Source organism: Coenobita brevimanus, chromosome 49 (genome assembly GCF_032717465.1).
Source record: "Coenobita brevimanus isolate Jiangsu-jjx chromosome 49, ASM3271746v2, whole genome shotgun sequence".
In the NCBI taxonomy this organism is placed as follows: Eukaryota; Metazoa; Arthropoda; class Malacostraca; order Decapoda; family Coenobitidae; genus Coenobita; species Coenobita brevimanus.
In genome coordinates, this window is record NC_137002.1 from 218,138 (window position 1) to 233,901 (window position 15,764).

Genomic DNA, 15,764 nt, shown 5'->3' on the forward strand with positions numbered 1-15,764 from the left:
CTAATGGATGCATTGCAGCACTGGGGGGGGGGGGGAAGTACCGTATGGTACTCTTTTGACAGAATTCTCAAAGGCACAAACAGAGTTGGAAAAAAAATAATAATAATAATAATTCTAAAAAAAAGATGATTTAAATAAAAAATCAAGTAAAAAAAAAAAAAAAATGATTTTTTTCCAACCCTGTCATCTAATCTTATGCCACACTATGCAGACTATAGGAGTCCAGGGCTAGGCACTTTGGTCCTGATATTTTAGATGAGAGTGACCAGCCTCATTCACCCCTAAGTGGCATTACATGAACAATAAACTCCAATCAGCCATGGATATAACCTGCACTGGCTCAATTAAATTGGAGTGCCTTAATTACCCACTAAACCACCAGACGTCATAATCTGGTTAGATGATTACCACCCAGAGTAGTATAGGGTTTCCTGGTGTACAGGAAACCATTTGGCTTGTAACAGTGTAGAGTCACCTGCAGACAGAAGGAAAAGGAAAGAAGGAAGGAATGGAGGACATAAGAAGAAGGAAGAAAAAGCAGAAAGGAGAACCATCCACGAGCTGCACTACATCAAATGAGTGGATGGTGAGCTCCATATACGTGTGTGTGTGTGTGTGTGTATATACTGTATATATATAGATAGAAAGATAGATAGATAGACAGATAGATATAGACAGATAGATATACTTACACAGTATTTGTAAAGAAAGTAAACTGTCTCATAGTGAACTACTTACAGCAGCTGGTGTGTAGTCCTTATCAACAACATTTTCCACTGTTCCAAATTGTCCATTAATGTCAACAAAGGCCAACTCCTTCTTGCCACTGGGGTTCCACACAAGGCCACATATTGTCAGGCCCTTAGGGTGCTTCTCTAGGATCACCTTCCCTCTGGTGGTTACATCCCAAACTGCGATTGTTCCATCTTTACATCCACCAGCAATAAATTTTCCGCAAGGAGATATAGTAACCACTGATACTGTCTGTAAATAAATAGATAGTGTATATTACAGGCAGGAAATCCATTTTGTTTTATACTTTCCAAGGTACCCAAATATGTATGTGTGTGAGCTTTAATTTATGATTTCAAGCAACTGTTCATTATAAGAACCTACAAATAACTTGACAATTACCATGACAGTGAAAAGTGCAATACATTTCAAAATAAAATAAGTATATCAGACACTGTATGTAATCATTTATTCATCATCAAATCCCTTATTGCCCAAGAGAGGAGTGCAGGGGCTCAGGGCTAGGCTAATCATTTCCAACATACAAGGCAATACAGTACAGTATGCTGTACTTGCCTATAATCTATATCCTTGGTTCTATGATATGAAGACTTGCAATATGAAATGCCTGATTACAGTACAGCTAACCAGTCTTGTTTAGCAATTCAATCCACCCACCGCAGTTACATCTTCAGCTGACAGTTCATGTGCCAGCTGCCACTCCTCACGACTGTAAAAGTGTATTTTAGACTCCACAGGAACAGCAACGTGTCTGCCATCAGGAGTCCACGCCATGCGGCAGAGAGTGGGAGAGGCAGCAAAACTGTTAGTCTTTGGTACCAGCTGCCACGATGCCACCAATGCACTGCTGCTTATCACCCATATCCGCACACTGCCATCACACGAGGAAGAGGCCAGGTATTCCCCTATCAGAAAAGGTCTTATCTAAAGTTTTAAAACTGTAAAGCTCTTGTACAGTAGCTTAACCCTTTGAATCAGATGATGTATTTTACTGATTCAGTCTCGCTACTTCAGGTGACTTCACACAACTCCAGAAAGATCTGTCATACCAAAGGAGACGATGAAGGCAACATCTAACCTCTCTTGGGCAAAGCTCTATCCAAATTATATTATTAAAAACAGGAAAATACACTGTTATAACAATGTTGTCTGGGCCTGAAGGGCTTACAAACAAGAAATGCATGTACTGTATAAAGCTTCTTCAATCATTTATTTCTCACTACTGTTTTGAGTGGGCACATTAGTTTTCTTATAATTGTACTGTGCATGTTAGGTACAGCATATGAGAATGACACAATTTCTTTCTGCTTCAATGTGTTCTAAAAATAGGTGAACTACAGGACAGTGAATTCAATAGGAAGTTCACCAGGTTCACATTTTGATAAGAATGGGGTAATTCAGTAGAACATCGATTTAAAGTCGATCGATTTTAAAGTATCGAGTTAAAACAAAACGTGCCATTACGTACACACATTCAATTTAAAGCAAATCCTTCCGATTTTGCATGAGTTAAATCTGGCGTGTCAATTTAAACAAGTTTGGAGACACTTCTCTGGGCATTCCTCCCACACCCTGGTCCATGTGCTGTCACTCTAAAAACATTCTCAGTTAAAGTGTTGGTTCGCCAGCGATCATACGTACAGTGCTGTGTGACTTACTCCCACTTGCCCCCATCACCACTGTCACTATCAAGTGCATCAACCATCGCCACCCACTATTTCATTAGCAAATCGAAATACAAAGAAATAAAGGCAATCGATTACACTGAAGCAGAAAATCAAGGTGCTGGATGCTCTACAACATGGCAACAGCACTTCAAGCATTGGGCACCAGTTTAGAGCAAGAGTGGGTGCACGTGACGTGAGGCAGCAGGCAGTGTACTATACTCATACCAACCATGCAGGAACAATGTCATTCACCACCTGACTTCAATGCACAGAATGACTGGCACTAATTTATCATTCTGACGTATACTTTTCGTAATTATTAGTTAATAAAAACATTTGTACAATTCTGAGTTTTTCTCAGGTGCCAAACTGTGGTAGGTGGGGACGCTCATCATCCACTCACTCATTGTAGAGTGATGCCATATGAGCTCTACACTGAGTGACAAGCCAAATGGTTTCCTGTACCAAGGAAACCATTTACTACACTGGGTGGTAACCATATAACCGTGGTTTCTAGCAGGGTTAAGTGTCCCCCAGATTCCCCTATCCAAAATCACTTAATCACGGCAGTCATTTCAGAGAGCCTCGGAGGGCCCAATACCTGCCCAGGGCTGCAACCAAATGGGCAGATGCATGTGGCCAAGTGGAATGTGAGAGGTGTCAATGAGGAGAGCAAGAGGGTGGAAGTGGTGAATGTGTTCAAGGGTGCGAGATATGCCGTGATGGCACTGTGTGAAACGAAGATGAAAGGGTGCAAAGTGGAGAAATGAATGGGAGAGGAAGATGTAAGGAAGGAATTGCACTGCTGATGAATGAGGTATGGCAGAGTGGAATGAGAGACAACAAATGTGTCAGCTTGAGGTGTATGTATGTCAAGTTCAAGTTTGAGAAGGTGAAAGTGGTAGTGATTGTAGCATATGCATCGTGTGAAGACAGGAGTGACAGAGAGAAAGACAGGTTTTGGGATGAGTTGGATGAAGTAGTGGGAGAAATGTCCAGGAGCTATAAAGTGATCGTGATGGGGGATATGAATGGAAGAGCAGGCACTGGTCCTGAGGATGGCATAATGGGTTGTTATGGAGTACCAGGAGAAAATGATAATGGGAATCGACTAAAGGATATATGTCAGGAGAGGAGGTTGTGCATTTGTAATTCGTATTTCAAACACAAAGTTGCACATAAATATACATGGTATAGAGGAAACAAGGATCGTGTTGAAAGAAGCCTGATTACGTGCTCATAGAGAGGTCAATGATGAGAATGGTTGCTGATATGAGGGCTGTGAGAGGATGATGTGGAGGTCTGTCAGATCACATGAGTGTGGTATGCAAGATCAAGCTGAGAGGAGTGAGGTGGCTCTAGAGAGAGAGGAGCAGTCAGGGAGAAAGACTGAAAGCTGACAATCAAAGAAATGGCATATGATTATAGGACCAAAGTAGAGGACAAGTTAGAATCAGTGACCTGGAATGAATTGGATCTGGAGAGCCTGTGGAATGCACAGAGGGACTGCTTATTTAGGAATGCTAAAGTGGTGTGTGGTGTGGCAAGAGTATCAACAAAAAAGAAGGGTACGGCATGGTGGGATGAGGAGGTTAAGAAAGCGGTGGAGGAAAAGAGGAAGAAGTGGCTAAAGTGGTTACAGGATAGGGGTTCAGTTGAGATAAGAACTGAATATATCGAGAGCAAGAAGAACACAGAGACTAGTGGAGAGGAAAAAGGAGGAGGTAAATGATGATCTATGAAGAAAAATGAATGCGAACTACTCAGAAAATACGAAGTTATTCTGGAAAGGTGCGGAAATGTAGAAGTGAAAGCAGAAAGAAATGTGATGGTGTGAAGAATGCAGGTGGTAGGTTACTAACCCATGGAGATAAAGTAAGGACCAGATGGAAAAAAAGTTTTGAAAGCCTGTTGAATGGGAATAGGGAGAGCACAGCGACTGTAAACATGACTGGATTTGGGGGTGTGCAGAGAAGGAATGCTGTGCCAGGAGACGTGACACTCGCACAGGTGAAGAGTGCTGTGAAGCAGCTGAAAAATGGGAAAACAGCTGAGGCTGATGAGTATGTAGAGATGCTCAAGTGTAGAGGAGAGAGTGGAATGAAGTGCTTGTTGGAGATACGTAAGAGGGCATGGATGAGTGAAACTGCCTGCAGAGTGGAAAAAGGCTGTGATTGTACCCCTGTACAAAAATAAAGGTGAGCAAAGTGAGTGCAAGAATTATCGTGGCATAAGTTTACTGAGTGTGGTAGGGAAGGTATATGGAAGAACTATTATAGAGAAAGTAGGAGAGATATCAGAAGTCCTAGTGAGTGATGAACAGGGTGGCTTTAGGAGTGGCAGAGGATGTGTGGATAAAGTATTTGCAGTGAGACAGATGGTAGAGAAGGCGCATGAGAAGGACCATAAGGTGTTTATGGCATTCATGGATCTGGAAAAAGCATAAGACAAAGAAGACAGAGAGGGATTGTGGAAAGTTTTGCGCATGTATGGTGTAGATGGTAAGCTGCTACGTGCTGTCAAGAGTTTTTATGATGGCAGCAAACCACGTGTAAGGGTTAATGGGCATCTAAGTGAATGATTCACGATCGGTTGAATGATGAGTGAATGGAAGCGTGGCCTATTGGATTGGGCAAGTTTGTGCTGTCTGGACATTGCTACTCCTCACCCTGCCCTTGGCTGGGAAAGGAGGTCCGGATGATGATGATAATGATGAAGATGACCAAACCGTTTTATTCCCATTAAAAGAACACTTCAATTTTGTGCTAAATCAATTTTAGACGACCTCTCGAGGAACTTATCTCGTGTTAAATCAATGTTCTACTGCAACAACAAGACCTCTAATGGTGAAGGGTTATGAACTCTACATCTAACCCCTACAGGTCAAAGTTTCTTATAATATGTTAAACCCTCTGGAAATGAAAAGAAATAATGTATAGAAAGATTATTAAATAAAATGCCCTCAAATGGACAGAGTAAAACTGCATGACGTTAAATCAAATGTCCTCAAAGAGAAGGGGTATCTCTGCATCAGGAAGTTCATTCAAGTTGACACTAAGGACAAGAGGGTGTGGAGACTTACCTTTAGGGTCTAATGCGAGAGACAGGACTGGTGCCTGGTGACCCGAGAGTACCTTATCCTTGTAGGCCACAGGGTCATGTAAACGAATGGTCATGTCACTGAGGGAGTCAAAGAGCAGTTAGGTAAGTCACAACATGGATACATTTTTTAATTTATTCTGATGATGTGCATTCCATTTTACTTTTGTTAGAATTTCTCTCAGTTTAAAAATGGCCTGTTGCTGTGGTGAAGGTTAATGATAGCTGAATTTAACCCTGTTGGAATCTAAGTCTCTCATAGCTTAATAAAGCTCTATGATAACTATTGCAGGAATAGCAAAGATGTGATTTGGCAAAGCAACTTTGTAACCTGCTGGACATATTTTTCTAAGTATATCAATTCCCAAATGCCCACCAGAGAAAAATCATAACACAAATTCCACAGAAATACACACAGAATCCTAATCATGTGACTTTCCTCACAAAGTACAGCTTCTTTCATATAGTTCAGTAGCAAAATAAGACAATACTATGACTACATCCTTTCACAGCCCTTCTCCATGACTTGCATCATACTCCAGCATTGGTCTCTTGTTACAACTCAGAATTCAAGACAGACAGCTGGCTGGTTTAGGCCAAGAGAGAACAAAATGTGTGCAGCCACTCAACTGCGAACTGCAATACAACCACTCACCTAACACTTTGGTATCACTACGTCCACACACTGATCATTTTGCTGCCACTCTTACCATACACTAGCAATGCTGCTACCACTACAATAAACAATTATCACCCCTCCTTTTGACATCAACGCACCTGCTGGCACATGCGATGAGCTTGCCGTCAGCGCTGACAACGATGTGTGTGGGAGGAGCCGTGAAGCGGGTAATGATTCCGTCCGGGGCTCCATCATCCTGGGTGTAGGCTTGGACCAGGTTGCTCTCTGTGCCAACCAGGATCCGACCTTCCTGCGGGCATTCCGCAAGTGATTAACATGCTACAAACTATTATTTGTACTGATGTGTGTGTGTGTGTGTAAAACCTTGATATAACAGCCTTCAATAGACCGGAATTCGCTTTTATCGTACTCGGAGCTACTGGACTAAATTCCTATACAGTAATCCCTCTACTATCCGACGTAACAGAGCCAAAGGCATGTCTGGAAAGTGGGCCCCACCCTCCACCAACCCTTTTAGTCGCATTGTACGACAAGCAGGGATACTGGGGTAGTATTGTTGAAAAAAGCCCTACCCCCAGGGGGGGATGTGTATGGTATAATGACATCAAAAGCTGGTACAATAATACCCAATGCAATTATATCCTGTGAAAATTCTGTACAGCAGTTGGATAAGTTGTATGATAAAAGCTGGAGCTCACTGAAATGAGAAAGTTGAGATGAGTATGTTATACCAGCAAGCTACACAGAGACAGAACACTGTGTGCAGAATTTAGAGGATGTTTGGGTTTGAGTGTGCTTGTGAGATGTGCTCAGGCTGGCCAAGACAGTCTGGAAATGTGGAGTGAATGTGAGAGTAATTCAGTTAACAGCATTAATCATTATGGGAGAGACCCTGCTGGCAGACCAAGGAGAATGTCAGAAGAGGTGCTGACAAGGGACCTTATGGTTAGAGGACCTTGCAAGGATGCTTCAGGAGACGATGCAGCTGGAAAGTGAGAGAAGCAGAGGTATGTTGTCTTATCAATGAGTAACAGCTTTACAACATAGCATGCTGTGACATACAACAGTGAATATGAGGGGACTGGGGGATATGTTAACCTTATTAAGTAGCAGCTCTAGAACCTAAATGGTGCTCCGATAATTATGAATATGAGGAGACTGAGTGATATATTACAGTAATCCTATCATCAGAAAGCAGCTTCAGGACAAATCACTGCTCTGATAATTAAGAACATGAGGAGACTGAGAGATATGTTAATCTTATCATCATCAAGCCGAACTGCCAAGACATTCCTCAATAATGCTCTTATAATTCCCCCCCCCACAAAAAAAGAATAATAAATAAACAAAAAATATATAAATAACAGCTGACTGACCCTGCAAGCAACAGCAGATGCACATTCTGCCACCACATGCGTCTTGAAGTCATCATCGTCCAAACCATCAAAGACACGCACCTCTCCATCACTTCCACACGTCACCATGTACCTGCAATGGAGGGCACCGGCATGACAAGGACCTGAGCTGGCTGCATTTACCTCATCCAACCTCATGAATCAGGTCAGAGATGATGCCACCTTCATCTCCAAGGACATAACTGGTGATGAATCATGGCTTTATGGTTACAACCCGGAGACAAAGCAGCAGTCATTGCAATGGAAATCTCTCAATGCACCGAGGCCTAAAAAAGTGCGTCAAGTTCGCAGCAATGTCAAGTCGATGTTGATCGTTTTCTTCGATATCCAAGGGATTGTTCACAAGGAATTCGTCCCACCCGGTCAATCTGTCAGCGAAAAGTTTTACTGTGAAGTTTTGCAGCGTCTGAGGGAGAACATCCGGTGCAAATGTCCAGAACAGTGAAAGAAGAAGGACTGCATCCAGCATCATGACAACAACCCTGCCCACACATCAACTGTTGTCTGGCAGTTCCTGGCTTCCACTAACACAATAGTTATTCCCCACCCACCCTATTCGCCTGACCTTGCCCCTGCGACTTTTTCCTGTTTCCCAAGCTGAAACTACAATTGAAAGGGCGTCGATTTGACTTGACTGAGGAGATCCAGACAATTTGCAGGAGGTGCTCAAGCCATCACGCCTGAAGCCTTCCAGGAATGCATGGACTCGTGGAAAAAATGCTGGGACCACTGTATACATGCCCAAGAGGACTACTTCAAAGTCAACAGTGAGAACTAGGAGATAGGTAACTTATTTTCCTACAGTACAGGTAAACCCTTAATTCACGCAAACTTTTTTCACGCGATTTCGGTTATCCATGAATTTTTCGTACAATAATTAAAACAAAATTATAGTATTCAAATAAATAATATTTAATTAACCTAACCAAATCTAATCTTACAACATGTAAGGCCGTGCTGTATTTAACTAACCTAACCAAACCTAATCTTACAACTTGTAAGGCCCTGCTGTATTTAATTAACCTTTATCAGAGGGGGCCTGCTTTTCCTATTTGGGGAAATTATGTTTGAAATCTATCTATCTATCTATTGCCAGACGCCTCAATCCCGTTTGGGGTGGCCACAAACAAATCGCCTCCAAGTCGCCCTGTCCCCCGCCATTTCACTCCCCTGCTCCCAACTCACACCCCCCTCTCTCATATACCTCTCCAGCCCATCCCTCCATCTCATCCTCGGCCTCCCCCTCCCTCTTTCCCCCTCCACCTCACTCACATACACTCTCTTCGTCAGTCTTTCACCCTACATCCTCTCCACATGGCCAAACCACCTCAGTGTGTTCCTCATAACGCTTCCTATCACATCCACATCAACACCACAACGCTCCTTTATATCCTCATTCATCAGCCTGTCTCTCCAAGTGACTTCACAGGCTTCTCTTTAACTCATTTCCACTGCTCTCACTCTTGACTTGTGTCCTTCCAACAACATCCAAGCTTCACTTCCGTACTTTAGAGTTGGTATCACAATACTGTCATGTAGTAACTTTTTCATTTCCATGCTCACTTCCCTGTTTCTTATCACTGCTTTCAAGGAACCAGCAACCTTTCTTCCCTGCTGTACCCTTTCAAGCACTTCACCCTCCAAACCTCCATCCTTACTCATCACACTACCCAAGTACTTAAACGTACTCACATTTTCCGATTCAATGTTTGAAATCACTGGCCTAAAACAAAACAAAATAAAGGCATTGTCCATGACCTACAGTATTCAAAATGGTCACCCTTGACATCACACTGCTGATTTTCCGGTGGCCTTGAAAGGCAAACTGCAGTGGAAACAAACATATGCACACACTCATGACTCACAAGATCTGGCTGCATCAAGACCAGCATTGGACTGAACTTTCAGAAAAAATATATATATATGTACTAACTATTATCGACTTGCAGTGATAAGTGTTGATACTCAAAATTCATGACACTGAGGGAACTATCCACTGGCAGTGAAGTACTATATAATGATTTTCGACCTTGAAAAAAAAAACTACTACCGGTAACCTATAAATCTGGTGAATTTATGAAAATAAATATCGCTAAACAAGCAAGCACTGTTGCTACTAATGCATATTGTATTACCATATATAATATTCATATGCTACTGATACCAAAACACATAATTGTTTGGCCGGACAGGGGCCACAACAATCACTTCTCTCACCTGCCGTCTTCCGTGTAGCATATGTCCGTGTGACCTTCAAAATGGGCGTACCGAGTAGGTCTCATCCTTTGGCTCTCCATTTTATCCGTCACACATGTGAGGAGCAGACACAAAATAAATATTTCCCCAGACAACAACAAGGAAACATACACCTGACTTCCCGCGCCAAATCTTTAATAACAATCTTTTCAAGTCCAGAGTTTCAGGATATGATTTTCGCATATTAATTTAAGATTTAATCATGCAGAGAGCAGATATTGAGGTGAATACTATTTTCTAATACTCTTCGTTTAACTGCTTCTTGATATTTATTTATGAATAAGTTAAAAAAATTAAATGTGATAGTTTTTCATTTATTACTCGACCAGACACTCGTGACGTCAAAGAAACTAGTTCATGTTTATGCCCTTTTTTCAGTCCATTAACAGAATAAGTACTTAAATTTCTTGCGTTTCGAGTTAGAGAAACCTATTTGCCAGGGGTAAGTAGGATTAGGCTGTGAATTTTGGATTATCAGGGAGTTGTTTACAAAGGAGTGTTGTTGTGACGTCACAGGGATGAATGACGGGTTGAGGCCATTTTCGACCATTCAGTGAGCTGTGATCGTGAGGGTAGCTTAATTCCTGCTTCCTGCTCTGTTTAGCCTCTGAACTTACTGTGCTGGATTACTTTCACGGGAGCTTTGTGAAGTGAAAGGTAATAATGGCGACGTTACCGTGAGATAAAGCCTGAATTCACCCCAGATGAAGTGGACAGGCGAAGGAAGTGAAAATACAGGATGTAGCATATCGGGGTGTTTTTAAAGGCAATATGGTCGGGGAGGGAGTGAATCACGGAGTTGGCCTTGGTTGACTAGTACAAGGTTCATGGCGAGCGCGTGTCCTCCTGGCCTGGGTGGGGGTGGAGTGGGTGAGTTTTTAGTGGGATTGGAGTGACAAGTGCTTTTACACCAGCGGAGTGGGACCTGGCTGGGTAGGAGTAATAATAGCTGTGTGTGATTTTATTTTGACCTTAGCCTAGCCCATGCGACCTTTTTCCTTGTCCACATTACCTCATTTGGGACTGTATCTATTCTGTAGGTTTACCCATTTATTATATACCTTATTTTCCCATGAGAGTGCTATTTGCTGCTTGTGTGTTCAACATAATAACCCAACTGGTATCACTTTTTCCTTGCCCATTTGGTATCTGTTGCCTATTCATTATTCTGTAGGGTTATCATTTTATTTTTGTATAATGTACTTTGTTTTCCCAGGTTTATCATTGGCCTTTTTTTTATGTTATTTTATCCCATATTACTTTTTTGTAGCCCTCAGTATCATATTTGGTATCTTTATCAATTATTCTATGTTTCTACCCATTTTGGTAGGCCTTAGGCCACCATGTTTTCTCTTTTTATCATAGGCAGTGCATGTTTTTTTGTTTGGACATGATAGCTTAGCCTATATTGCATTCTCCTTGCCTACATTATCATACTGTATTTGGTATCCATGTCTATTGTTCTGTAGGTTTAGCTACCCAGTTTTTATGTGCCATGTTTTTGCATTTGTTTATCACAGGCTGTGTTTTTCTCAACATTGTAATAACATTGGCTTTTCATGGCTCACCTCCTTACATGTGAAATAACTGCTGTGGTACACTGTAGGTTGACCCATTTTTAAAATATACACTTTTCCCACATTTTTTCCCATGTTTTTTATCATTGGCTGCAGTGCTCATGACATACTGGGTTAGGTCTGCATCTCCCCATACCTGCCTACTTGCTCCTTAAGTGGTAGCCTAAGCACCTTCCCCTCCCCTCCTTCCTCTCAGCCTGGGAGCAGGTAAGCATTTAGTTAAACGAGTACAGTTGTTCCTTTTTATATACTGGTATAGCTCTGTCACATCGTTCTTTCATTAAGGTGCTGATGAATTAACACCATTTCATGTAGGCAACCATGAAGTTGCTTGTGATTCATTGTGTTGGTTTGAAATGAGACATGAGTTTTTGTGCTCTCATGAACAGTCCCACAAACAGCTGTTTCACTGAAAGCAGCATTTTGCCTGTACACATCCTAGACTGTGAGTGAAGATTGTCATGAGTATGGTTACGGTACCATGTGAGTTTGTCAAGGTAAGAAGAACCAAAGAGCAGAAGCCCACAGAAATGTTACCAGTATTCTTTCCTAGAAAAAATTACCAGTTGAGAGAAATTCAAAATCCATGCCTTACTTACATACCCAGACCAGTTGTGTTTCAAAGGAAGGGGGTCATAAGCAGAGGGAAATGCAGAATGAGGAAGAAAGTTCCCAAGTTGACATGTTAGCATCAGCAACACACAAGAGGGTATTGAAACTTCCTGTGGAGAACACATCACTAAGGAATAGTTAAGAGATCTCCAAAGTCACTAAGAACATGATCTGTGAATTGAGTCTGTGTACTCTCTAGGAGTTTTATTTAATACTGTATACAGCCATACATCATAAGTTGAAATGCAGTAATTCAATAATAACATTGTTATCAAACTGCTGGTAGTTTGGGGAAGACATTTTCACATGTGATATACTGTATGGAAGCTTTGAATACTGGGTATGTTAGATGCAGCCCTTCACGCCACAACACTTACATAGTTCATGCACCTCACTCTCAAAATGCAGACATCCCTTGTCAACGAAAGATTTCTTTGAGCACTTGGCAGAAGTGGCTTGTTTCCTGCAGTCCATTTGGTTGAAGTCTATATGATTTAAGGATTGCCTGGTACACACTGCACTCCTTTTTCTTTCCAGGTAGCAACAGTCTTCCTCTTCCAGCATCCGCTGTCTTACTTTCAAGACTTATGGACACTTCCAGTATAGGCTGTCCATGTCGTCAAAATCGCTCCCAGTATTTTTCATTATGCATCCTCAGCACCATAATTCATTAAATTTCTTCAGTGAAAAGCTTTCATTATTGTTGTTGTTATTGTTATTATTATTGGTTTGTTCATGTTTCTCATTATGTAATACTGTACTTTACTTTGCTGAATATGTACTGTATTACAGTATGCATCATATTATGTTTCATGTGCTATGTTGTATTACTTTGTTATTGTGGAAGACTGCCACTGAGAATCTCTTTTTCACAGGTATGTGATCAGTGGTTACAGTAAGAAACAGCAGTACAACAGAACAAAGTCAGGAAGAGATAGGAGCACACTGGGAATATTACAGTACAACCAAAGGAAGATGGAGATGTGATTGAACAAGACTTTGTTTTCATTGTGGTGGATGGAAAACTGTGGTGGTGGTGAGGTGACAGTTTAGTGGCATCAGGTGGTGGAGAAGGGGCAGGAGTGGGGTTACTCTGTGGGTGTACGTGCTTGTGAGTGTACTGCAGCAAGGTGGTGATGCAGCATTAAGGTGTGGGTGTGGCAGAAACAGACATGAGGTGGGGTGTACCCTGACCCCTGCCCCCAGCCAGTCATGGGCCAGGGGGCCAGCTATCAGCAGTACGACCATCACTACCACCACCACCACTCTCCATCACAGGTCATGGACCCCTCCCTCGACCCACCCAGCAGTCCACAGCAGGTGCGTCAGCGAGTACAGCAGCAGCGACAGCAACAGCAGCAAGACAGGCAGGAGCTTGAAGTGGGCAGCTTGAGTGGAGGCTGTTGTGGTGGCGGCTCATGCAGCTGTGGAGGTGGTCTTGCATCCACGGCAGCCATCTATGGTACGGCATCAGTACCTGACCCTGGGACTCATGCAGTGGTGGTGACACCACCTCGCAGCCTCCCCCACCACCACCACCATCACCATCCTGTTGCCACCCCTGCTCCCTCCACCAGCAGATGTGGTGGTGGGGGCGGGTGTGGCCACTGGTGTGCTAACTGTAGAGTGCGGGTTCAGCTGGAGGTGGAGTGTGTAGGTGGAGTGGAGGCTCGACCTTCACCATCCAGAGGTGGTCGCCTTCGCACCCTTGCTTTTCCCCGCCGTCATCGTCACAAAGCAAAGACCCCCACACGGGACCTGCCAACCCAGCCGAAGAAAAAGAAAACTCCCTGGACCCTTCGACTTAACTGCCGACTAAGGCCCTCCAAGTCAGAGACTGAAGCAGAGGCAGGAGCCAGTGTTGGGTGTGGAGGGTGCATGTGTCCCACTTTGCCCCGGCCAGACCCTGATCCTCATCCTCACACCCTCCACCACCACCACCACATTCACCATGGTCACTCCCCTGCTCAGGATATGGGAGGGGCTGGGGCAGTGGCCACTGGTGCCCCAAGTCCTGGTGGGGCCGTGGCTCTCAGGGCACCAGTCATTGATTTGGCACGGTTCAACCCTGAAAATTACCCCATTGAGGACTGGGAGGAGAGGGCGCGACAGGAGCGGGCACGAGAGATGGCAGAGGGTGTGGAACCTCCACCTGGCTTTTTGAGTGCACCAGGTGGGTTGACACCTGCACAGCTGACCCCAGCACTGACCCACTTGCAGCTGCAACACCAACACCAAGTGCAACTGCAGCAAGCTGGGGCAGTAGCCTCCCTCCCACTGCCTTATAATTCTGTGCTAGACCTGCAGCTTCTTCTGGAACGTTCCCTACGACTTGGGCTGGGAGGGCCAGTTACTGGGGTGAGGGGTGGGGGCATGGCATCTGCCCTAAGTGAAGAGACACTTCTACAGCAGATGGGCCGCCTAACTGGGGATGGTTCACTGTTGCAACGGACAGTGCACACCCAAGTGGATTACATTCACTGTTTAGTGCCAGATCTGCTCAGCATCACCAATTGTGTGTTTTACTGGGGAAAGATGGACCGGTACGAGGCTGAGCGTTTGCTGGACAACCGGCCCGAGGGTACTTTTTTGCTGCGTGACTCTGCACAAGAGGAGTATCTGTTCTCTGTGTCTTTCCGCCGCTATGGTCGTTCACTGCACGCGCGCATTGAACAGTGGAACCACAAGTTCAGCTTCGACTCTCATGATCCAGGTGTTTTTGCATCGGACACTGTGTGTGGGCTAATTGAACATTACAAGGATCCTTCATGCTGCATGTTTTTTGAGCCCATGCTGACCAACCCCCTGGCTCGCACCTTCCCCTTTCCCTTACAGCACCTGTGTCGTGCAGTAATCTGTTCGGCCACCACATATGATGGCATCAACAACCTTCGCCTCCCCAAGCGCCTCAACAACTACCTCAAAGAATATCACTATAAGCAGCGTGTCAGAGTGCGTCGCTTGGACCACTAGCCCTTCAATCCATGGCCAGGCACACTGGCACTCACCAGTCAGTGGTCGAGTGGCAGAGTGGTGGCCTCTCGGGCAATCTTCCCTGCTCTGATGGTGCTATGTTACCTTTCCATTCAACCATCTTCCTCACAGCCAGTTTCTCATATGATTTTTTTTCCATGATGCCTTTGTTATTTTTTCCTGAGGGGGGTTGCTATGAATTGCAAACAACCAGCAGAACAACACCTGTGGATCTTACTACTATATGTGTTGGTGTAACGAGAGGTGTACCCTGCTTCCAGTACAGTTGGAGTGTGTGAGGGTGTTAGCTGAATGAATATTTCCAGCTGCATCTTGTGTCATCCTGCACACACACAAACACACACACACCTCGTGCCACTGTCCCACCACCTTCCTTGTCACTAACTCAAGGTCAACATGCCAATTATACTCCTGTAGTGCTACTTATGAAGCTAGAAAATCATTTACAGAAATGTGTTGTCTCAAAGAATGAGATTTCAGTATTAGTGTATGCAGTTCCTGGTGCATAATGGTAATACGAGATGAAGTTAATAACATTAATGACAGACCATAGAAATGATAGTTAATTTAATGTAATTTATTGCAGTTACAAAGTGCTTTAGGCATAAAGTTCTTACATGAAATAGTATAACTTCCCAATCATTCATTACAAGTTGTTTGCATTGTTATCCATGAGCCAGGAAATAATGGTGACGTGCATCTACCTCTTGTAAGGTATTATATATTCATGAGAAGATCGTTGAGAGAAGTT

At 43.6% G+C, this 15,764-nt stretch overlaps 2 protein-coding genes across 2 annotated transcripts in view; one reads left to right on the top strand and one right to left on the bottom strand.

The window, feature by feature from the left end:
• The window catches only part of Ctf4 (Chromosome transmission fidelity 4), a 35,561-nt gene extending 25,639 nt beyond the window's left edge, over positions 1 to 9,922 (bottom strand). Inside the window, exons 1-7 of the mRNA XM_080272107.1 lie at positions 9,792 to 9,922; positions 7,536 to 7,647; positions 6,297 to 6,448; positions 5,503 to 5,600; positions 1,411 to 1,658; positions 735 to 984; positions 385 to 392 (exon numbers count right to left, since the gene is read on the bottom strand). Of these exons, the coding sequence (XP_080128233.1) occupies positions 385 to 392; positions 735 to 984; positions 1,411 to 1,658; positions 5,503 to 5,600; positions 6,297 to 6,448; positions 7,536 to 7,647; positions 9,792 to 9,871 (948 nt within the window). The 5' untranslated portion in view covers positions 9,872 to 9,922. The remainder of the gene's footprint in view (positions 1 to 384; positions 393 to 734; positions 985 to 1,410; positions 1,659 to 5,502; positions 5,601 to 6,296; positions 6,449 to 7,535; positions 7,648 to 9,791) is intronic.
• Positions 9,923 to 10,405: 483 nt separating this feature from the next.
• On the top strand, positions 10,406 to 15,220 carry LOC145399502 (uncharacterized). Its single transcript, XM_080272106.1, has 2 exons — positions 10,406 to 10,487; positions 12,895 to 15,220. The coding sequence occupies exon 2, from the start codon at positions 13,232 to 13,234 to the stop codon at positions 14,990 to 14,992; it is 1,761 nt and encodes a 586-aa protein (XP_080128232.1). The 5' UTR covers positions 10,406 to 10,487; positions 12,895 to 13,231; the 3' UTR covers positions 14,993 to 15,220.
• The last annotated feature ends 544 nt before the right edge of the window (positions 15,221 to 15,764 follow it).

What these genes read in the sequence shown, in the direction of transcription:
- LOC145399502 (XM_080272106.1), top strand. Translation starts at nt 13,232, where the DNA reads ATGGGCCAGGGGGCCAGCTATCAGCAGTACGACCATCACTACCACCAC.